General features: G+C 41.0%; 1 protein-coding gene across 9 annotated transcripts in view; it reads right to left on the reverse strand.

Moving 5' to 3' along the window:
• Positions 1-1,360: 1,360 nt before the first annotated feature.
• Positions 1,361-24,765, reverse strand: part of SIPA1L2 (signal induced proliferation associated 1 like 2) — a 258,723-nt gene continuing 235,318 nt past the window's right edge. For 5 of the 9 annotated variants that reach the window (XM_090044154.1, XM_090044110.1, XM_090044091.1 and 2 more), the window contains 5 exons: positions 17,916-18,047; positions 9,410-9,463; positions 8,309-8,432; positions 3,374-3,455; positions 1,361-2,598 (listed from right to left, as the gene is read on the reverse strand). In XM_090044154.1, the coding sequence (XP_089900280.1) occupies positions 2,452-2,598; positions 3,374-3,455; positions 8,309-8,432; positions 9,410-9,463; positions 17,916-18,047 (539 nt within the window). In that variant the 3' untranslated portion in view covers positions 1,361-2,451. The remainder of the gene's footprint in view (positions 2,599-3,373; positions 3,456-8,308; positions 8,433-9,409; positions 9,464-17,915; positions 18,048-24,765) is intronic. The other 4 variants (XM_090044128.1, XM_090044120.1, XM_090044136.1 and 1 more) reach the window with 3 other exon arrangements.

Genomic DNA, 24,765 nt, shown 5'->3' on the forward strand with positions numbered 1-24,765 from the left:
GGTGCTGAAGTAATTGGCCAGCATCATAGCAGAGCTGCTGGCATGGCTGTTCGAGCACTCATGGTGCTCCAGTCAGGTCCCAGAGGGCTGGAAAAGGGCCAATGTAGGATGCAGTTCAACAAAGGCAAGTGCAATGTGCTGCACCTGGGCAAAAAGAGCCACCAACACATAGGCTGGGGGATGACTTTCTCAGCAGCACAGCAGCAGAAAGGGATCTTGGAGTCATAGTGGACTCCAAGATGAACATGAGTCGTCAATGTGACAAAGTGATCAACAAGGCTAACCGCACTTTATCATGCATTAGGAGAGGCATGATGAACAGGTCCAGGGTAGTGATGCTTCCCCTCTATGCAGCACTGGTAAGGCCACAGTTGAAGTACTGTGTCCAGTTTTGGGCACTACACTTCAAGAGGGATGTGGAGAATCTTGAGAGGGTTCAAAGGAGGGCTGCTTGTATGGTCAGAGGCCTTCAGGCAAGGCCCTATGAGGAGAGACTGAGGGATGTAGAGCTCTTCACTAAGGAAGACTTCACTAAGGAAGGCTGAGGTCATCTTGTGGATGCCTATAAATTAATCAGGGGAGGGCAACAGGGAATAGGAGATGCTGTATTTACTAGGGCACCCCCTGGAGTAACTAGAAACAATGGCCACAAATTGACAGAGCAGATTTAGGTTGGACATTAGAAAGAACTTCTTCACAGTAATGGTTGCCAGAATCTGGAATGGGCTTCCAAGGGAGGTGATCCTCTCCCCTATCCTGAGGGTCTTCAAGAGGACACTGGACAAGCACCAACCTGGGGTCGTCTAAACCCAGCGCTCTTTCCTGCCCAGGGTAGGGGGTCAGACTTGATGACCTACTGAGGTCCCTTCCGACCCCAAGATCTATGAATCAATGAATGGTCTCAAACTGCAGCAGGGGAAATTTAAGTTGGAGATTAGGTAGAAGTTTCTGACTATGAGGGTGGTCAAACACTGAAACAGGCTAAATAGAGAAGTTTCTGTCCCTGGAAAATTTCAAGAGCAAGTTAGATACTTGGCTAGGATGTTTCAGTCAGGGATAATCCTGCCTTGAGCAGGGGGCTAAACTAGATGACCTCCTTCCAACCCTACTATCATATTCTTGTGGATATACACCATATGTCACACCAAAGATGAAAGCAACATTGTCAACCTGAATTAATGGCTGGATCCTGAAAGGAGAATGGGGGCAGTGGCTACTTAGAGCTTGTCAGGATCAAGAACCTAAATAAGAATTCAGATCAATATATATGCACATGACATTCAGGCTGAACTGAGCAGAAATCTAAACAACTGACAATAGTACTTGTTGGATACTGCAGGATGAAAAATTGAATAGTAGCTTTTTAAGGTTTATATTTTTAACATTTATTAAAAAAGCAAAATGTATGTTCATCTCAAATGAAACAGTTAAAAATGTTAAAGCATACAAACAAATAAATTGTGTACTAGCAGCATCCAATTGTTAGAATTTTCTAGAACTCCTCAGTATAGTTTTGGCAAGCTAAAATAATACAGCTTGCAACCAACTGACCTCACCATAGTGCAGATAAAACAAACTTTATAAAATTAACAATTTAAGGTTAAATAAGCTTAAATAAAGGTGTTAAATACAAGACATTTGATCAAAGCTTCTGTACAAAGATAAATTTGGCATTTTACAAGTGATTGGTTGGCTCACACCATCCATGTTTTTAATAGTTAAGCAGTATAACTGTTTTAGCTGAACATCAACTATACAAAAGTAACTGAAATTGGAGTGGCCTAACCCAGTGAGCCATTTACAAGGCATGTGTATCTTTAGAAAAATCAGAACACTGTTTATATTCAGGCACCATTTGCTCCTGCAAATAAATAAATCTCTAATGTATCTGCATCCAAACTAGTGTTAAACACATCAGTGCTAACTCTTTATAAACACAGCTTTGTGACTATTCACTATACCTCCATTCTTATTGCTATGACAATGTGGACTGTGGAAATAAACTACTGTACATACAAAAAATAGAGCACCTTTTAAACATTAAAGTATATGTCTGGTTATTTTTTTTATCTTACAATACTGAAGCCCAAGCTAATGTAAATTGCTTTAAACATCTTCACCAGAGCACCTGAAAATACAGGAAATCAACCCTCAAATATGTTCCTCTTCAGGCAAGCCCAAGCCAGAGCGTCTTCTAAAAATGTCTAAAATGACACCGAGAAATTTTACATTCATCTTTACACAAACAAATGTCTGCTATTCTCTGCCGCCTTCAGATGAATATAAAGATACGTCCCCCAGGGCCCTCAGTCTCGTTCAAATGAATAAAGCTGGACAGAGGATATAGCAGAAACATCTAAAATGAATTGTGAACACAGTGAAATTATATCCTGCTAATTCAAAAATACAGTTATCACACAGTTCCAAGAATACTTCTCAGAGGCCTTGACATTAAGATTTCTTGTCTATAGTATTGAAAAACCATTCTGTAAATTTCCTCAGTTGAGCAGCTGCTGTTTGAGACTCCTCCTGAAGTCTCATATTATCTTGCCTCAAGTGCTGGACTTCAGCTTGGAGAACTGCTTTGTCTTGTTTTTCCTGGTTAAAAATAATAAAAAAAAAAAGTTGAATAAACTAGTCAGAATGACAGCATTTTTTTGTTGCTCATATTTCTAAGCAAGTCACAGTCCTGACCTCCCTAATCCACTGTAAGCAGCTACTGAACTATAAATTGAATGTCAAAGTTTGCTGCTGTGCTGTTCTGAATAAGAAAATCTTCCTGGCTAAGAAGAAAACTAAAAGCGCGATCTTTGTGGGGATTATGATCTCTTCATAACAAACTTTTGAGCTCTAAAATGTAACTCTACAGTTCAGATTTGACTCCAAAAAAAAAAAAAAAAAAAAAAATCAGCATGTAAGACAAATTGTGCCACCTTCTCAATCTACTTCCCCAATGAAAATAGTCAGGATCGGGGACTGATTACCAAAAGATACGAGAGACCTCAAGCCATAAGAATTTGATATCAACAATCCAGGGAGAAAGAAAAAGGTCTGGTTTCAATCATTTCCCTTTCCTGGCTTATTTCATCACCAAAAGCAGTATATGGCCACTGGTTAGCAGGCCTGGCAGCCAGGGTCTTATTTCCACCTCTAGGATCAAACAACGAGCCACTGAAAGTCAAGTCATTCTGTGCCTCAGTTTACTTATCTGTAAACCAAGTGTAGTATTTTTCTCATGCAAGCCGTTGGATGTAGCACTCTTTGAAACTGTTGGACAAAAAGCACTACACAAGCAATAGTCATTTTCACCGGAGTCTGGTAGAAACATTTTTTTTTTTAACATTAAAAAAAAAAAAAAAGAAGGGATTTTTACCTTCCGAAGGTCGGTTTGTAGTTGCCGGAGGATCACTTCCAGCTGGTTTACTTTTCCAGTCAGAGTAGTTGGAGTGTGCTCCCTGAAATGTAAACAATTGACTTCATTCCAGAGTTTGTTCAAAAGACTTCCCCTGCCAACTGCAGAATCTGTTCGTAGAGTGACATGTCACAAGAAACAAAAATCAACCCAGGGCCAATTAGCTGGAACTAGCTAATATTAGCTGGAAAAAGCAACAGTAGATGGTTACCGAGGGACAAACGCATTGCTATGATGTCTGGAATGTGACACTGAATTTCTTGCTAATGAAGCTGAAATGAAAAATGACTTCAAAAAGGAAATTGTTGAGGTGTTACTTGCACATGTATTCACAGTGCAAATGAAGCTTTCTGTTGGGTAATCCAATGAGTGCGTTTGTTAAACAAGAAGTTTTCTGGTAAGGAGCCTTCTTTGTCTGAGCAGTAGGTATGCGATTTCCAGTAAAAGATAAACTTTAAGATGACAAATATTTTGTCTTTAAAAAGGTCAAACATGTTTATAACATAGGCACTGATGAATCAAATGCACAACCAAGAGAAAGTGCTGGAAAGAGCTGCTGTTCTGTGCATGACAGTGAGTACTGTGGGAGACAGTAACACATACATTTACAGAAGTTAGATATGAATTACTTCATCTGGAAGAGAGAAGCTGCGGAAATGCAGAAAGCTGAATCAGCTGCTTTGTGCATCTTTGCAAGTGTGATGGGTCTGACAATGCAAAAATTGAATGTCCTTTTGCTATTTTCAGTGCATGTTAGACAGCATGGGAAATGTGAATTTAAAGTCATTAAGCAGCAATATGCTTCAGCAAACAAGTTAAGCAAATTTATATAAAACTAGTTCTAATTGGAATGACACCCTAACAAGCAAGAAAAACTAAAAGATTTCTTTTCCTCCTCCTTTCACTGCCCCTTCCATTCTAGAAGCTGAAAAGCAAAACAAATTAATTTGAAAAAAATGAAGAGCAACTTGTATTGTTATAGCCCGTTGTTTTTTTTAAAAACCACCAAACACATACAAGACAGCAGGAAAGTGTAGCCCTGAGTTCTGAATACTGAACTCAGCAGGAGATAGTAGGACAACTGATACTCATTCCTTCTGCAGCCTTGAAAACAGAACACTGGTTCTAATTTAGCATCTCCATCTGTAAGTGGAGTATACTATTTTATAACTAATCATTTTCTGGAGACAGCTTTCTGAAAATGTTACAAAAATGGGTCTTCATTCCGAGCAAGTCACAACACAGGGAACTCTCGTGGCTCTGATAACATGCGCCTTTTTGCAGGTGAGGATGCTGCATGCTTCAGTCTGAGCTGATGCTCATCAGTTCTCTTCAGCTGTAAAGTACCAAAACACAATTGTATGGGTACCAAGGGAAACAACCACACAATTTTACAGAACCCAATGCTGGGGAGAGGTAGGTTAGTGAGTGGTGTCCTGTTGAAATTACATGGGTCAGATTCTGCCTTGAATTAGAGGACAATTTCATGCAGGAAATATCTTAGATCTAAGGTGGGCTGCAGAAGCTGCCCTTTCTATGAAGATATTGTCTAGTGAAGCTCCTCAGCTTCTTTAGAGCACAGCCCTTTCCCCGGTGGATATTAGAAGTCCTGTGCAAGACAGGTTCCCAACCCAGCTATCGACTATCTTAAGGTTCTTAGGTGCAAAGCCTCCATTTACTTAAGCACAGCAGGTATTCCTATCATGCCACCTCAAAACTTCCTGGCTGTTTATGAATCTTTTGTGGCTGGAATATAGTTTTGGTCTTGCTGAAGTACACTATCTAATTTGTTCGTCATCCAGGTTCTGTTGCTATGGAATGCTTAAAAACAGCAGTGGATGCAGGTTGGGATCCAAAGCACATACTTCATAAATAGCCCTGACACCAGCATAGCTTAGAATCCAACCACAATGCCTACCCGAATCCTGAAGACGTGCTCAAATTAGCTTCTTTTAATGGAAAATGGTTATTCCATGACAGCACTTTTCTTCCTAAAGCTGGTTCTGTGAGTAGGGACCAACCCAAATCATGATTACAAGGATATAGTAGAAATTGCACGATCTCCGCAAAATCCACAGGGAGAAAGAAGAAAAAAACCTTACTAAAAATAAAATGCTGGCTCCCAAGTTGGAGCCAGCAGTTCTCCTAGTCATGCAGCTTGCTGAGGGGAAGCGGAGAAGGGGGCTGCCAGCACAAAAGCAAGCGGCAAGGGATTGCGCCATACAATGGACAGCCCTCTTCACCAATTAGCAGTAGGGGGCAGGGCAACTGAGGCCCCTCAGCTAATCAGAGGAGTGTGTGTGTGTGTGTGTGTGTGTGTGTGAGGAGTGGCAGTGATGATAAGCCCTTGAAAGTGGCAGCCGGCCCCGTGACCTGCCTCCAAGATCAGCTAGCTGCCTCTGGGAGTTGTGTAGGACCCTACCTATGAGGTTAGAATTCCAGATCTATAAAGCTAGACTGCTCCTGCCTCATGTGCTGACCTGTTCCCTGACTTCACATAGTGAAAAGATCACACTGATCTTTAGGTATAGTAGAAGGTTTCTGGTTGCAAATGCTAGTGCAGCCTCTGTTAACTGATATCTTCAATCACCAATTCACTTCAATTTCCTCCTCCACAGAGGATAAGGTTTCTGCAGATTTGATCTTCAGGGTTGTCTAGATATTCCCAATACTGCAAAGACTGGCAGTTACAGGGTTACACTGACTGGTCTCCCAAGGCAGTAGACATCTTTTCATAGAGCCAAATGCACAATTTTCCTAGAGTAGTTCAAGTAACCAATGCTACTCCCTATCCTTAGGATGTTTTTTTTGTCATCGCTTACTAGATATGCTTCAGTTGACATTAATTTGAAAGACATTGGTGGGCTGCAGTGCATGGGGCCATAATGAAATATTTAAGAGCATGCAGAATCTTATTTAATGATTTATCATTCTAAAAAGGCCTGTTGGACCTGGCAAACTCTTGAAGCCACTGATGTTTCTTAGGAAGTTTACTGGGGTGAGCTCTTCAATGTTTATCTTTGCAACAGCCAAAATAAAGCATTTTTTCATGGACAAACATGCAATGTAATGAAACCTACTGCGATCTCCTTTCAGGATGGAGTATTTTTGCCCCTTGTTTTGTTTGCCTGTTACACTGAACAGGTTTTGCTCCTCCTAGAAATACGCAGTTTTAATGGTGAATAAAATGCCAACATATAAAATGCTTTATGTATTCATGCTGATAGATTTCTTATCCACCAAAAAACCTATTCGCCAGCCTGAGAAAATGGGTAGTTTTACTCATTTAATTAGAATGAAATATAAAAGGACAAAACTAGATCCAGCTCATACTAATAACATGAGATTAATTACTCTAAAATTTTCCAGAATATCTTCCCAATTCATATCCCAAGGCTAAGCACTGATATTTGCATAGACAATTTTGAAGAGGCAGACATACTGGCACACGTGTTCTTCCATATATGTATCTTGGTTTTTAAAAGGCACCTATTGCAGTGTATCTAAGTGCCACAAAACAATTCCAGACACCATTGCATCAGCCTTGAAAAGCCAGTTTCTCACAGCTTCTCATGTTCTTTGCATGTACGAGTCCTTCTTGCCATCTCCTTCCTCCTCAGCACTCTGTTAGATTATTCTTTTGTCCTGAAAAGGTCTAAACACTTGAGGAAAAACCAACAGACAAGTAGGCCTTATGGGGCTAAGACTTTTACAATCTTCCAGTAAGCTTCAAATCATACTTGTTATGACTTTGGGGGCAAAGGATTAAATTCCACAGCTACAAATGGCATCACACTATCATCTGTTGATAGTGATAGTCCATCTGTTGGACTCTGACTTCAGTAACCAAACTTTAGCACCAATTATTTTGGAAAATGTGAGTGATAACTTTTTTTCAAAAGTATACCCTTGATTTTTGAGGACACTGTGCATTCAGCAGCCTGCCGTTGATCTCAAATATGTCATATTCTTGGTACTGTGTACATACAATATTTGATATTGTGACTTTGTTACAGTAATTTTTTTTTTTTTTAAATAAGGTACATTTTGCTGGCCACTGCAGTTAATCTGTGACAAATCTCCTTGAGGGCTCCCTACCCTTTTACACAAATGTGCAGTTATGGCAGGCCAGGATGCTAGGAAGGAAATTTTGTACAGTGACTTGATGAGCTAAATGACCACTGCATGCAAGTTTCCCCTGGACTTTTATATCCCTTAGGGAAACTGTTACAAACAACAATCTAAAAACTTGTTAATTCACTGTGGGTACTAACTCACAAGTTGATGAGCTACAAAAAAAATTGTTCTTATTTTCCAGAAAGCAGCAGGTAGACCAAAATAATTCCTTCTAATATCTTATTGCTGTGATAGTTACCCAAAGTTATCTTTATGCCAGTTATAAGTGATCTCAGTTGAACTCCTATATGTTAGAGACAGACACTGTGCTATATATCAATGGTTCTCAGACTACAGTGGTCCAGATAGCCAGTATAGATCATCTAACTGCTGGCATGATTTCTCCCTCTCTTTCAAGTACTGATGATATTGGTACCTGGTCATTCAAGGATACTGAAAGGGGAGAGTGCCCATTGATCCAACAGGTTTAGAAGCCATTGTCCTACACAATTTATCATTCTGAAAGTCATTTTCACTATATTTACAGTTGAGTCAATTTGGATAATTTGGTCATTCCAAATAAGTGCTTCCTCTAGTCAGTACCATTTATTTTCTTGATATGTAAATATAAATGAAAAATATGGCTGTGTTGAGGAGTTCAGCTTATTTCAAAACTTCTGGAGATACATGCATCTCCATAGGTTATTAAATGGAACCAAGTGTTATCTGTTTCATTATAAAAGCACTTTAAATATTACATACACTTTAAATATTACATACCCAGTAGCATCAAGGAAATCCTTTCCGTCTGTTGGACTCTCACCCAAAGGTATATCTTGAGTACCTGCCAAACCCTGTGCTTGCTGCATATCATTCAGGGTGCAAAAAGATGCCACTCTCTGATCTACAGGGGTGGGAGGAAACAAAGTTGATAAAAAAAAGTTTGTAGGGATATTTTATATACAAAAATCAAAAGCTAATGTACAATGAATTGATTTGAATCCGATTAGAGCCAGGGAACCAGGTTTTTTTTTGTTTTTTGTTTTTTTAAATCACAGCTTCAAGGACCATTGGAAAGAAAATTTATTCCAGCCAGTTGGCTTTCAAGTATCTGTATCTAAAGGCCACTAGAGTCCACTGTTTTGCATGTATCAACAGAGCAAGAATTATTTGTTTCGACTTAAAATACTAATTCAAACAGTAAATTGGTCCTGCTGAGGTCCACAGAAAACCTGTGAAACCCTTCTGAGGAACAGGGGCTATGACCAATGAAAATAAAAGTTCATGGAAAAATGCTGATATTTTCCATGAAGCTAAGTCATTAGATTCCACCGGTTTTATCATCATATTATCTCAAGCTTTTGCATAAGCTATTTGGTATCTGCGTACTTGAAAAGCAGTATATGAGTGTTATAATTGACTCAGTTTCATCATTTTTCAGTACCATTTTTGGTGAAAGTGCCTTCAAGTATCAACAACACTAGAGCCGCTGTCATGTAGACCTTGATTTGTTTGGACTTAGCATGTCTCCAAAGACCGACACCATTATCAAAGGACATGCAGCATAGCAGAGCTGTCAAGATACACCAAGCATCAGATAAGAATATGCCACACAGACTATCACTACATAGAATGAGAGTAAATGATGCACTAATTTCGATTTAAATGAATTTCTATGGAAAATCCATATTCTGTGGAGACTGGTTGAATTGATTGCCATACAAATTCCATGCCTGCAGATTTCTGTTGACTCTGACTATAACATGCCTTCTCTGGTCTTTGCCCCGTCCTCCCCACAAGCTTGCATTATCATGCAAACGTGCAAACACAGAAATAAGGAAGGTTTACATAAGATAAAAGTCATCAACCCCAGACCATCACCTAGAAATGACGCGTGGTGACAGATCGGCCCAAGATCTTCATCTGAGTCAAAACCTGGAATAAGATTTAGAATGTTCCTATAAACAAGGGAGTCCATCCAACTATCTTGCCACTAGAGCAGCTGTGGCCCTTATGTAAGATTCACATGCTGCTAATATAAGTCATGCTGGTTCTTACCCTGAGAAGCATTAAGCCTTTCAAAACCAACGTGTATGTAATAATGCCAGCTACCATGGCATTTCATGCTAAGTAGCTCCAATACAATGCACAGGATTGTCACACACAGCATGAAGACATGGCTCCACATAAAAATAACTAAACAAACAACACGGAAGAGTAAACATATCCAGACTGTTTTAAATAGTAAGAAATTTCAGTGACCTGTTTTAGAAGTTCTATATAGATAAAAAAAGGGAATCAGCAATTAGAAGTTATTTTAAGCACTTATAAAATGAACACTTTTGAAGAACATGGCAAAGATTGACAAGTCTTTTCCAGACATAAAAAGGCTTCAAAGCAAAGTTGCATTTCTTTAATATCTGATTTTGAGAGCAGTTTTCTATAGACATAATTTCCCCAAGTTTTATCATTTGCAATCTGTGATATGTTTCAGCAAGTTTTTGGATCACAAGTTTTCCTTACACATCTGGAGTAGGACAAGAGTGTGATTTCAGATGCCATTGCTATCACTATTACACACCATTCACACTATGGAAGCACAATAGCTTGATTAAATTAAGCATCAGGGAAAGGGTAAAATTAGTTTCCTTACTTGAATTATGCAAAGTACCTGTGTTAGAACCAAGACTGTTCCAACAATCAAGCTGATAAAAGAAATTGGATAAAAGTAATTTCCAGGTACCCATCTAATTATCCATTACATTTTTACTTTGTCTTTCCTGCCTTTGCTTTCCTGTCTGCATTGTTCCTGAAAACTTTCCCATGTTATGACTTGGCCAATTAAATGCAATGTGTAGTATTTTGCATCACTGAAGCAACTTCTTCAATAGAAATCCTCCTGTATTTTTCTCCCACTGTTGGGTAAACATTACTGAGAAGAGTGAAAGTCAGAAATTTTCTATTGAAGAACAACGACTACCATTCAGGACCCAGTCTCTTTGAAACAAACCTCCACCTTTACCTTAGTCAGAGGATGTGCTAACAATGCGTGTAGCAAATCACAACAATTAGAGCATGACATTTTAAAATAAAGCACTACTAGATAAGAACTATTAAAAATTATGCAATATGTGTACCTCAATGGTGACCAGCCTTTGGAAATTTTGCCACAAATTAACCTTTCACCTTGAGTGCCACTCCCATCCTCTTTTTCTGACAAAACTACTGCTCTGCTTTCTTTTCCCTGCTTTGTGGCCTCTGCCCAATCTGTTGCTCTTCTTTCTGCTTCCTGCCTTATGTGTTGTGATGCGAATCTCCTTATATGAGCGTGTGTGTGTATATGCGCGTGCACACGCAATGAAATTATTTAAGAAGATATACAGAGATTTATATCTAAATCTCAGATAAATGTACAAAGCAAGCCAATTTATGTAATCTTTGCCACAAAGACAACTTTGAACTGGAGTTTTCAGGATGTTAGGGCCTTTGTACACACCACAAAATTGGCCTTTAAAGTGGCTTAAATGCCCTTTTGCACCGCTTTAATGGCGCTGCTGTTTGCATGCTTGGTGGCGTATTCAGCTTGAATGGCGTTGCTGTTTGCACATTTGGCTGTGTATTCCACTTTAAATGACTTTGGTATGTAGCAGGATAAAACATCTCTGAGGTGTTTTAGTTTGCTACCTAACAAAGCACGGGGTGCTGGAAGATGATGTGCTGGTGGCTTAGCTGGCCCTACACAGCTTAGGGTCTGTGGGACCTGGCAGCAGCCCGTGGTGATAAACTCCACTGAACAAAAAAAGAAAAGAAAGAAAGAAAAAAGAAAAGAAAAGAAAGAAAGAAGCCTTATCTTGTTTTTTTTTCTCCCTGGAGCCTGCCTGTCTGAGCTGTGCAGAGATGGCACTTCCCCCCACGGCTGTGGCATCCCCTAGGATCCCCCACCCTGTACATGCCATGGGGGTTTAGTTCGGTTTAATTCTGCTTAAATTGAAGCAGTGTTTTTAAAAACCCACCATTTCAATTAAGGGAAAACTAAACCAAATTAAACCCCAATGGTGTGTGCAGCCTTAGGCCTCATCTATACTTCTTTACCTAGTGTGTCCTGGTGAAGATGCGGCAGAAGACACCCCCCGCTCCCCTCAAGTCTGCAGACAGGCAGACTCTAGAACTGGAAACTTGCTGGAGAGGCTGCTCTGAGGTTATCCTCAGCAGCTGATCTCAGCCCCAACAGAAACCAAGAGCTAATGAGTAGCTACTGGGGCAGTTTAATAGGGAAAATTCTGGGTCTGGAGTGCGCCCTGAACTAAGTGCGTCTGTGCTTGCCCCAGCCTCATCAGGACCTTCGTGTCAGGGGTTAGCAACCTGGGGCCCATGGGCCAACTCTAGCCCATGAAGAGATTGGATCTGGTCCATGTTTTGCTAATGGCATGGCAACCCCCTGCTGCCATCATAGCTATCCCTGCCCTGTGGTGGGCTGGTCCACCACACCCACCATGGCAGCCTCCACTTACTGAATTACTGTAAGTAATCACTGCTGAATTAGCCACTCCAAACTCTAGTGTCATGCTTTTCAGCACCATATTTTTCAGTGGAGGCTGTATTAAAGAGATGAGAGCAGCCCTCTTTCCCTAGAGCAGGGCTAGCTGGGATAGCAGGAGGGGATTGGGGGCCACAGTCCATTTAGTAAAGGGCTGCCAACCCCTGCTATAGGCTGTAGAAAAAATTCAAAGTAATTAAGGAAGGCAATGCATGGGACCAGAGAACAGATTGGGACTAGTGACAGAAGTTACACATAAATCAGTTTAAGTCATCACAAACTGGTTTCAACCTGTAACAGAATAGAAGCTAAGTACACATAAACCAGTTTCAAAATGGCTGAAACTGGTTTATGATAAACCTGGTTGAACGTAGTATCTACAACTTAACTGATTTGGGTCAAACCAGTTTATGAAACTTCTGTCCCAGACTCCTTCTTGGTTTAAGTTAAAGCACAGTCCCTCAGCATCTCAAGCATACTTTCCAGCCCTAGTTTGGGCTGTGCTGTCTGCTCCAACAGAAAACAATCTGGGGGGGGGGGAGAGGAGGGGAGGGAAGACAGGGCCCACCCTCCCAGGCAAATCCTGTCTAGGTTCTGGGGCCTGCCCTGCCCTGCCCAAGCTACTGAAACTTACAACTTGCTGCGACTGTGGACTACAAATCCCAGAGACACCTGGAAGCAGGAACAGGAAGTGATAAGCAGGACACTGCAGAGTTGCAACTCTGCAGAGTCCTGCTTCTGTGATTCTGGACTGCAAATCCTAGAGACCTCAGGGGCAGCAGGAAGAAGTGAACATACAGCCCATGCTGGCTACATGCCAGAGAGCTGGGCTCTAGCACCCGCCCCCGCTTCTGGCCTGAGCTACTGCAGGCAGGCATGTTGCTGCATTTCCTCAATCAAAAACTGAATGCATGTCCAGCTGTTTCTCAGTTTAATCTCTGCAGTTTAGAATAACCTGCAGACTGAATCAATTCAGCCTCAGGCATTTTTAACTGTCTGTACTTAGCCTAAACATAAAACAATGTGTAAAATTGTGCTCCTATTGATAAATTTTCAGCTGAAGTTCAAATTTGGTCCACGGGTATGCACACCAAATCCTACTGAGGTTGACAGAAGTTGCACACTCATCAACTGACAACAGTTTGCCTCAGTACTTTCAATCTTTATTTTTCTAACACTTAAACAAGCTAATTTGGTTAGGATAATTATCTTTTATGCTGAATATTTTACCCCCTCTCATTACGTTATGTGTAGCATTACTTTTATTAAAACATAGAGATTAAAAATGGGAATGTTAAAACAATATTAATTATAGTAGCACAGATGGTGCCACAAATCTCAAATCGCATTAACAAATGTTACATTCTGATTGGGGTAAGTAGTTTTGAATCACAGCAATAAATTGGTACAACACCAACAGCTGAATCAAACCACAGCAATATTGTAGAGAGGCTCTGCTGGTTTGCTTAAGCCCCAAAATGTTATTTACAAAGCACTAAAGGGTTGTTGTTTTTTTTTTTTAATACCAATCCACAATGCCAGAAATATTACTAGTCTGTACATTATACTCAACATTTATGGCTATAGTCCATTCATTGATACAAGAGGGAAAAACTTTCAGAATTTTTTCCAGCAAGTATTGGAAACCACATTCTTCCAACTCAGACTTCAGGATCCAGAAGGACTTTAGAGAAGTATAGTAAAACAATAAATATACATCAATTTTTAAAAAACTGTCACTTTCGCTTATTCTTTTCTGATATGTATTTATCCCCTCCTAGTTCATTCTCCATTGGAACTGGATTCAAGCTGTAAAAGAATAGAACTTAAGTACATATAAACCAATTTCAAAATGGCTGAAACTGTTTTAAGATAAACCTGGTTGAATGTAGTATCATTAGACTGAACTGATTTGGATCAAACTGGTTTATGAAACTTCTGTCCCAGACCCCTTCCTGGTTCAAGTTAAATCACAGTCCCCCAGCATGCTTTCCAGCCCTACGCTGGGCTGTATTGTCTACTTCAGAGAGCAGGGCTGGCTCCACCCCTCTGCTCCTTAGCTGGCTGACAAAGGGGGGTGGAGGGGGAGCAAGCCCGGCTGGGGATGCAGCCCAGTCTACAAGGGAGGGGGAGAGGGTTTGCCCCCCCAGGCAAATCCTGCCTGAGATTTGGGGCCAGGGAGGGGTTTAAAAACACCCCTTCCCTACTCAAACTTAGTGCTGGCTATGACTGTGGACTACAAATCCCAGAGGCAGCTGGAAGCAGGAAGAGGAAGTGACAAGCAACCCTGCAGAGTTCTGCTGCTGTAATTTTGGACACCAAATCCCCAAGACCTCCGGGGCAGCAGGAAGAGGAAGTGAGCACACAGCTAGAGAGCTGCATTCTAGCACCCCCTGGATTCTGGCCTGAGCCACTGCAGGCATGTGTCTGCATTTCCTGAATCAAAGGTAATGTCTGTTAACTTCTGTTTCAGTTCAATCTGTGCAGTTTAGACTAACCTGCAAAGACTGAATTGATTCAGCCTCAGGCATTGTGACTGTCTGTATCTAGACTAGGAGCCAGAGAATTGTGAAATTTCTGACAAATTTCCTGAGGAGGACTGCACAAGTGCAAGAACCTGACTGCAGGGAGGCTGGGAGGTTCTAACAGCATCAGTAGCAGCCTAGGTAGTTCTAATTTCCTCTGAAATGAGCAGGTTGGCTGTACCTCAGGAATCAAGGAAAACATTTCTCTTGGTTATGTGAAACCACCTCTGACTGAACATATGTGAGAATTATAAATATTACAGGAGTTTCATGGAACAAGTAACAGTGTGGCCATCATACGTTGGCTGTCACTAAAGAAATCATCAGTATCAGGATGTCATGAAGTCTCTGATGAGAAGCCCAGATCTCTACCTAAAAACAGCAGCAGGACTCATTAGCAAGCAAGGGTTAGAGCAGTATAATTTAAAAAAAAGTCTCACTGAATCCATTAAAAATGTCTTTAACAGAATCCTAGTCAAAGACATTTTAAAAGACCATCCAATTAAGTTCTTTTGATTTAGATTTAAAATGACAAAAATTATATTCTTAAGGATCTGACAAAGAATTCTGACTTCTGTTTGTGGAGCCAAAAACTGTCATGTCAAGCCAAATCACACCTCACACCCAAAATTAAAACTGCTAACAAGCTCGACATATTTCCAATTTATGAAACAACTGAATTTCAAGAATGGAAAAATGTTAGTGTTCGTCCAAACATTATGAGATGATAAAAAAATATGGATTGTCAATATGTAGGAGAGAGAGAACCAAGAAAGAACTGACCTTTGAATTAAATTCACAAGTATGGTTAGAGGTTATACAGAGAAGCCTTTTTGAAAAAATGTTAAAGTTTTTTTTTTATCTAATTACTGTAAATTGTGCAATGATTAACCACAAAAAAATATCAGATACTAAATCATAGCTATTTCTTAAATCATCAGTAGCAAACAGTTCCTTTAATAAAGTTTTAGTAGTCATTCAACTTTTTCTTTAAAGTCTTTCCTTTAAAAAGTTTTGATTACATTCCTGTGAACAAAAATAAAAGTAGGACATTTTATATCCATACAGTTAAGTAAATCATCATGAAAACACAACTTCTTCTATAATATATCCTTTTACTTTTAAAATATTCTTTAGGAATACTGACTGCCATTCAAGATCCTTTCTGAACATTTGCAGTCTCTTTCCTTGACATTTTTGTCATCTGTTTATGTCATCTTTGACATCCATGTTTTACATTAGAGTCCAGGATGCTAACTCCCCGCTAAACTCTTAACACCAACCTTGAAGCAATTCTTCAGTAACAAAAGGACAACTAGCACCTGCTTCTTCCCATTTATTCCAACTATTTTAAGAACAAATGTTCCGTTATAATGTACTTCCTTTCAGTGAACTTTTCTAGATGCGTCAAGACAGTTTTGCTTATTTTAATGACTTTCTGATTAAGAGACAGAAGACACAGAAAGCTGACTACTTTTTAAAAAACTAATTTCTCCAACCAAATATGTTAAAAAAATAACAGTACAATTATTTTAATGTACTATACAGCACCTGCACAGGTATCTTTAACCGCATCCTGGGTATTCACATACTAACAAAACAGAAATTGCACTTTTCAAATATAAAAATACCATTGTGCTTCTATATTATGCATCTTAGCACACGGTTCATTTTCTCCCAATAATTCGTAAATCAATCTTCAAAACAGGCACCTAGTGATCCAGACTATACTTCCCCACTTCAAACCATGAAGACTGAATTGGTAAGGGAATAAAAAATTACTGCGTAGACATTTGAAATACTCACAACTAAAAACAAGACAGTAAAAATCCCCTCCCCCTTTTTGAACAGAACAAACAACAGGAAACAGAACAATGCAGTTATCAACACATATAAGTTGTTCTGCCTAGATTTCCTTTACATTTGAATGGTACAGTATAAGAATTGAAAATTTGTAAGATGAACCGAAGAAAGTTTTTCTAACTGATTAAGCAAAGCATAGGATACCACACAGCCTACTATTATTCTTATCTGATTGTATAGGGAGGCTATAACACTGAAAATAAAAAAGACTTTTAAAAGATTATAAACTTTAAGATTTACATTATTAAAGACCTCATAACAGCTGAATTCAGGACAGTACCCAATGTAGAACAAATATTTTTATCAACTGAGCTCACACAAAAATCTTTCCTATGAAGCATTAACAAATATTTTAGCATGAGCTTAGCAGCTTAATGCCAAGCCTTCTTTGTGCTAACAAGAATCAATTTTCCAGTTGCTTCATGAAGATATTAGTAACAAAATACACCTCCTGCCCACCAGGAGCAGCCAAGTATACTAATATAATGAGAATGTTTTCTCCCCAGATATCTTCTAGTGTTACAATACTTTCTTACTAGTTAGGGTGCACTTGTTTGAGAAGTAATGGCTAGAAAGGAAGGGATGCAAGCTTAATCAAGTTAGAAAGCAATCTAGCCAGTATTTTAGACTGCTAATCATCACCGTTCATGACTCTTTTTAAAATGGTAATAATGCCATTCAGAATAATAGTGCAGTAGTTCCGAATATCTTCCAACCAATTTAAATCCCTTTTGCCATTACATTCTTGGGGATAAAATTAGTACTGAACACATGATTAGCAAAATATCCATGCTGTGATTCAGTTTAAGAATATTACAACTGATGGCTCAGTTTTCAGTTTTCTGTATATGTGTATTCTCCAAATGTTAATTATCATTGTGGTGGTAATGTCTAGACTTTTTCACAAGGTATTCTCATACTTCAATCAATTTCTGAGCAGTACCACTTAACCAATGGAACTCAAGATCTGGGACAGCAGAAAAAAAGATCTGACAAAGCACGAGGGGAAAAAATGCTAAATGTGCACATCTGTGCATGTACTCTTCTGTCTACTTTTATGTTAAGTATGAGTACTTTTAATTAGAAAAGTGATAATTACGCCCTTTTCTTCAGGTAAATGTGGAACTATAGTTCAACGCTGAAATAAAGCTTTATTTCGTAACAGCACCTTACTGGAGAAATATCAGTAGCACCTCTGTGTTATATTGATGTCAGCTTGTTGTGCAAGCTGAAGAAAAAGTTAGGGGGGCATCCTTTGGGCACACAAAGTTGACAGCAACAATATACAACCTTGTGCCCAAATTTTCTTATTTGAACATAAGAAATACTGCCAAAAGGACAGGGAAGCTAACACTGCCAAAGTAGGATTTTTATTATTCATAATGTGCATATACAAAATAAAGAAAATAAAATGCTTGCTTGTCTTTAAAACAGGCATCTAATTCACTGGTTTTCCTGTTACCTTCAAATGCTCGTGCAGCATCTACCAGGTTGGACCAGTCTAGCCCTGTGGCAGTGTCTGGAAGGGGCATCAGGCCAGGATCATTGAATTTGGCTTTATCAGATAAGGAGCCATCTGAGAACCAGAATTCATCTAAATAACAAACACAAAAATTAGTCCTTTTATGACAATGGCATATAACCGTCTTAGGATATGCTGATTGAAATGCCAAAAAATAGCCAAAATGTGTTAATCCTCAATTTCCGCTCCCCCATACCCCACCCCTCTATACTGGTTCAGTTTCGGGTGTAGTAATTTTAAGGGTTACTGCACTCAGGAAATGAGAAGAGGTTTACTAATCTTCCACTTTCCAGATGAACAACTACAGAGACTATGAGTATACAGCCACGATGATAAATTGCAGTATATTACTAAATCTCAACTTGCACATCCTTGAAAAAGAGGAAGTGCTAGATATGATACAGCCTATTTACTAGCACTCCAGAAAACTACACATGAAAAATTTGCATGAATGCAATTTGTGGTTGCAGTCAGATGCTATTTTGGAAAAACTCTGTCTAGTGCATGTGTCCATTATACCTTCTGAAGCTTTTGTTTTTGAAGCTTATGCATTAGTTCTAGTCTCTGCTAGAAATAGGATTTAAAGACAATGATCTTTCAGTTTTAGAATGGTGATGTGTTTGTAAGAAAGTGATATTTTATTGGACTGTAACCCAATTTCCAAAACAAAACTGTGACTATTACCATACCGTGGATATGGCAAAAAATGTTATTAGGGCACAATGATCAGTTATCTCAATTATCATTAATGAATAACATATTCTGTCATGGTTATATGTTGATTTACAAGCAGACTAGGCATTAGCACCTCAGCAGAACAGACCATTATTTTCATATTTCAGCATATATTTCACATTTTCAAGCCATACTTAACTGTAAAATGATATCTATCTCTGCACACACACATGCACACATATGCAAATGAAGACTGTAATTAGGAATATGTGCAGCCATGAACGAAGCCATAAAACAGTTTAGTTAAAATCACATTAATAAGGTGAAATTAGTTTATAATCATATTTAGTTGTGTGCTGCATTCAGTAAGAAGTAATTTTCTTTAATATTTTCACAGAAGAAAAAGAAAGAAAAACTGGCCAAAAGAATTGGTGTCTCAAGGCAGGCTTCGGCTTCCTGGACAATGACCCACACATTACAACGAGGGACATGCTCAGCTGGGATGGGCTTCACCTGTCCCCCAAAGGTAAGCGTGTGTTTTCTTCCAGGTTGGCGGATCTCCTCCGGCGGGCTTTAAACTAGGCTCGTCGGGGGGAGGGGAAGATGAGGGTGGGGGAGGCTGTGGACCACCAAACCAGGTGGCACCCACAAGGACAGCCCAGCCTGAAGAAAGAGAGCTTTGGGAACGTGAAAGACAGGGGGTGGACAGCAATACGGCACAGGTAAGGAACGGGAAGGTTAGAGACAAAAAGCCCTTTAGGACTTGGAGCGAGGGGGTAGCAAAAGCACCAGTCACAGGGCTCAAGTGCCTATATACTAATGCTAGGAGCATGGGGAACAAGCAGGATGAACTAGCGCTCCTGGTTGCACTAAATGACTACGACTTAGTGGGGCTGACGGAAACCTGGTGGGATCCATCCCACGACTGGGCGGTACATATTGAGGGCTATAGATTGTACAGAAAGGACAGAGTGGGGAAAAGGGGGGGAGGGGTTGCGCTCTATGTTAAGGAGCAATATACATCAACCCTCATCAAGACAGAATCAAAGGATGAGGAAGTAGAAGGACTGTGGGTTAGGCTACATGGAGGGCAAGGAGAAAAGGATTTGGTGGTAGGGGTCTGCTACAGACCCCCACATCAAGGGGAAGAAATAGATTTGGGGCTCCTGAGGCAACTCTCAGAGACCATAAAAGCTAAAGAGGCGGTGGTCATGGGGGACCTAAACTACCCGGACATCTGCTGGGAGACACAGACAGCAAAGTCCCACCGCTCACGCAGGTTTCTAACCTGTGTACAGGACCTCCACCTGACGCAGGAGGTACATGGTCCCACTAGGGGGAATGCCTTACTGGATCTGGTATTGGCAACGGGGGATGACATAGTAGGGGACCTACAGATCGGTAGCCATCTGGGGGACAGTGATCACCTAAAAGTACAATTCAACATAAGGCGTCGAGTGGGTAAGGTAACCAGTAGGGTGAACGTGCTGGACTTTAGGAAAGCTGATTTCAGCGAACTCAGGCGATTAGTGAAGGATGCACTGCAGAGTAGTAGTTTTGAAATGATGGGAGCCCAAGAAGGGTGGCTGTGCCTTAAGGAAGCTATCCTTCTCGCACAAAGCGAGACGATCCCCGTGCGAGGTAAAAGAGGGAAAGGGGCCAGGAGGCTTCCCTGGCTGACCAGAGAAATCCAGGGCAGACTAAGGGCCAAAAGGGGAGCACATAAAAAGTGGAAACAGGGAGAGATCACCAAAGAGGAATATACCTCTTCTGCTCGTGCTTGTAGGGAGGCAGTTAGACAGGCCAAAGCTACCATGGAGCTGAGGATGGCAACCCAAGTAAAAGACAATAAGAAATTGTTTTTTAGATATATAGGGAGTAAAAGGAAGGCACAGGGAGGAATAGGACCCCTGCTAAATGGGCAGAAACAATTGGTGACGGACAGAGGGGACAAGGCTGAACTCCTCAACGAGTTCTTCGCCTCAGTGTTCCTAAGTGAGAGGCATGACAAGTCTCTCACTGGGAGTGTAGGGAGGCAGCAGCAAGGCACCAGACTTCCATGCGTGGACCCTGAGGTGGTGCAGGGTCACTTGGAGGAACTGGATGCCTTTAAGTCGGCAGGCCCGGATGAGCTCCATCCGAGGGTACTGAAGGCACTGGCCGACATCATTGCAGAGCCACTGGCGGGAATATTTGAATGCTCGTGGCGCACGGGTCAAGTCCCGGAGGACTGGAAAAGGGCCAATGTGGTTCCCATTTTCAAGAAGGGGAGGAAGGAGGACCCGGGTAACTATAGGCCAGTCAGTCTCACCTCCATCCTTGGCAAAATCTTTGAGAAAATCATCAAGGCTCACATTTGTGAGAGCCCGGCAGGACAAATTATGCTGAGGGGAAACCAGCACGGGTTCGTGGCAGGTAGATCGTGCCTGACCAATCTAGTCTCTTTTTATGACCAGGTCACAAAACGCCTCGACGCAGGAGGAGGGGTGGATGTCGTATACTTGGACTTCAGGAAGGCCTTTGATACGGTATCCCACCCCATACTGGTGAACAAGTTAAGGGGCTGTGACTTGGATTACTGCACAGTCCGGTGGGTGGAGAATTGGCTGGAGGGTCGAACCCAGAGAGTTGTGGTGGATGGGTCGGTTTCAACCTGGAAGAGTGTGGGCAGTGGGGTCCCGCAGGGCTCGGTGCTTGGACCGATACTCTTTAATGTCTTCATCAGCGACTTGGACGAGGGGGTGAAATGTACTCTGTCCAAGTTTGCAGATGACACTAAGCTATGGGGCGAAGTGGACACGCCGGAGGGCAGGGAACAGCTGCAAGCAGACCTGGACAGGTTAGACAAGTGGGCAGAAAACAACAGAATGCAGTTCAACAAGGAGAAATGCAAAGTGCTGCATCTAGGGAGGAAAAATGTCCAGCACACCTACAGCCTAGGAAATGACCTGCTGGGTGGCACGGAAGTGGAAAGGGATCTTGGAGTCCTAGTGGACTCCAAGATGAACATGAGTCGGCAGTGTGACGAAACCATCAGAAAAGCCAATGGCACTTTATCGTGCATCAGCAGATGCATGACAAATAGGTCCAAGGAGGTGATACTTCCCCTCTATCGGGCGCTGGTCAGACCGCAGCTGGAGTACTGCGTGCAATTCTGGGCGCCGCACTTCAAGAAGGATGCGGATAACCTGGAGAGGGTCCAGAGAAGGGCCACTCGTATGGTTAAGGGCCTGCAGGCCAAGCCCTACGAGGAGAGATTAGAGAAACTGGACCTTTTCAGCCTCCGCAAGAGAAGGTTGAGAGGCGACCTGGTGGCTGCCTATAAGTTCGTCAGGGGGGCACAGAAGGGAATTGGTGAGTATTTATTCACCAAGGCGCCCCCGGGGGTTACAAGAAATAATGGCCACAAGCTAGAGGAGAGCAGATTTAGATTGGATATTAGGAGGAACTTCTTCACAGTTCGAGTGGCCAAGGTCTGGAACAGGCTCCCAAGGGAGGTGGTGCTCTCCCCTACCCTGGGGGTATTCAAGAGAAGGTTGGATGTGTATCTAGCTGGGGTAATGTAGGCCCAGCACTCTTTCCTGCTTATGCAGGGGGTCGGACTCGATGATCTATTGAGGTCCCTTCCGACCCTAGCATCTATGAATCTATGAATCTATGGCTAAATAAGAAGTTAAATAAGACTGGTTAAATAAGAAGTTCTTAAATAGAAAGGAAATTATTATTATTATTTTTTTTTTAACTCCCCCATTTCCTTCCCATGTCCAGGTTGTAACACGTTAGGCCTGTTCATTTCCACTACTGAACTACCAAAATACCAAAAGCATTTTTGACAATGAAGGTCACAACATGCACAGTCATAGCATAGAGTGCCTTCCACTTCTATGAAAGTGCTATTTCTCTTGCTGTTAATTGAAAAGTATAATATACAGTTTTATTTATACATATACAAAATAAAAATAAAAACTTTTATCCCCAAAGTTACACAGGAGACCAAGATGTTTTGGGTACCATGTGATTCTCCCATCCTGAAACCAGAGGATTTTCCTGTCCTGAAACTTGCATAGGTTTTGATAAAGTAACTAACAACAACTCTATCTGGAAGCTGTTTGAGAGAATCATGTTATAGTATCTAGCACACAGGATCACTTAAATCTCAGAAATGAAAAAATATATATCAAATGCAAATTCCAGCATACACATACATTTTTCTCCCACTTCCTACTAACAAGCTCTTTCCAACATTTGCAATATTAAACATTTCTAAAAGCCTTAAGTGGTGAAATCACATTTGGATAAAGTCATGCAGAAGATCTTTTTCTGTGTATGTGGCTTGGTATCTGTAAAAGTCCTACATAGATAGTATAAATACTTGTGTGCCCTGGTACTGGACCAATATAGAAATTTAACAGATACAGTACCTTGGTTGAAAGCTAATGATCTAGCAGTCGACTCTAGACCAGTGGGCAGTCCCCTAGGGAGAACTCTTGGACTCGTCTTTGATCCGTCAACAGGAGACAAATGTGAAATCTGTCAGGAAAGTGTCTACTTCCAATAAGATTCGGCTAGCTTTCCAAATAGAGCAGAGGAGTGATTTCACTAGTAGTCATCTCTTTTTATACAACATCTTTGTGCAGACCTCAATTCCCCTTCAGTCTATGCTACTTTATCTAGCATACAATCTGACAAAGGGCCTCAGAAATAGAAACCTTGTTAAAAAAAAGAAGGTTCAGTTAATGATAGCTCTGGAGCTTCAAGTATTCATGAGAATGGCTAAAATTACAAGAAGGTGTAACAATGCCCAGGCATCTGCACACAACATAGAGGATTTTTTTTTAAGTCCCAAATAATTGTATGCAAAATTTCCTGCATCCCTGAGTTCAGGGAGTGATCTTTTCATGCTATTTGTGTTTTAAGGGTTAGGGAGAGAAAGCTATGTCCTCTTGGGCAATGAGACAGGGAGATAGGCTACAGTTTTAAAGGAAATTGCATTGGTGTTACAAGACTGATCCAGTGACTTTCAGTTCCCTTTACATAAAAGGATCATGGCCACACTGTCCATTTTTATTAATTTTTCATTTCCATCACATTATTACACAGAAATGACATAAAGTAACTTTAATAGCATTAAGTTCTTGCAAAGTTATATTTAGACCTCATAACTCCTGGGCCAGCTTGCCTGAAATTGATTGATATTGGTGCCAGAAAAACTCCTATTTAGGTTGCTTACGAGGGAAAAAGTTTCTTACCTACCCTATTCCATGGTCAAGGCAACACAATTGTTTCAGTCAGTGGGAGGGCTTTTTTCATGAGGAGACTATAAACTAGGATAAAAAAAAGTTATTGCACACTTCATTAACTTCAACAAGGTGTGCAACATGAGAAGACTCTATATATCTAAATTAAAATGTTTCTGGATTAAAAGAACTATTCACTGAGGCAGCCATCCACAATACAGCCAGTATTCAACACAAATATAAACTGAATTCCTGGTGATTCCTTCCAACTTCTTTACTGTAGCCTGTAACCCAACCTCTAAGGCTAGAAATAGACATCGCCAAGTGAAGTGGATCAGCTGTGCTGGGATGTGTCCTGCCACAGCTGATCTGCTTTGCTGAGAGAAACACATGTCACCCATTGTACTGGCTTTTGATCATGTGGGACAGGGGATGTATTCCTTGTTTTTAGTGATGCGCCCCTGGCAATCCCCAGGGTGTGTCTCTGGAAGCAGAGAAAGCTGGGCAGGTCCTTGTAAGGCTTGAGGGGAATGACCCTACACAGAAATTCCCAGAGCACACAGGATGAAGCCCCTCAAGCCCTGAGAACGCCTGCCTGGGGTGCTTGGAAAGTGTGGGTATTCTCCTATCATAAGTCAAACAGATGTCTGCTACAATAATGCTGTACGAGCATAAAGGGTACACACGTCTATTTGCTTTTGCTTTGTGCCACCACAGAAGTGTTTATGGTGGCACAAGGGTGATGTCGGTTTTCTGTTAGTTCCACAGAGTTGCTACACCTTTCTTTTTAACAACTGGTGTTGTCTCTTCTGTAAGGCTCACCTCCTGGAGCCAGAGATTACCCTCCACTGGGACTGAACCTTTATAGCCAGCCACTG

This window comes from Crocodylus siamensis, chromosome 1, assembly GCF_052110815.1.
Source record: "Crocodylus siamensis isolate JL-2025a chromosome 1, ASM5211081v1, whole genome shotgun sequence".
Lineage (NCBI taxonomy): Eukaryota > Metazoa > Chordata > Crocodylia > Crocodylidae > Crocodylus > Crocodylus siamensis.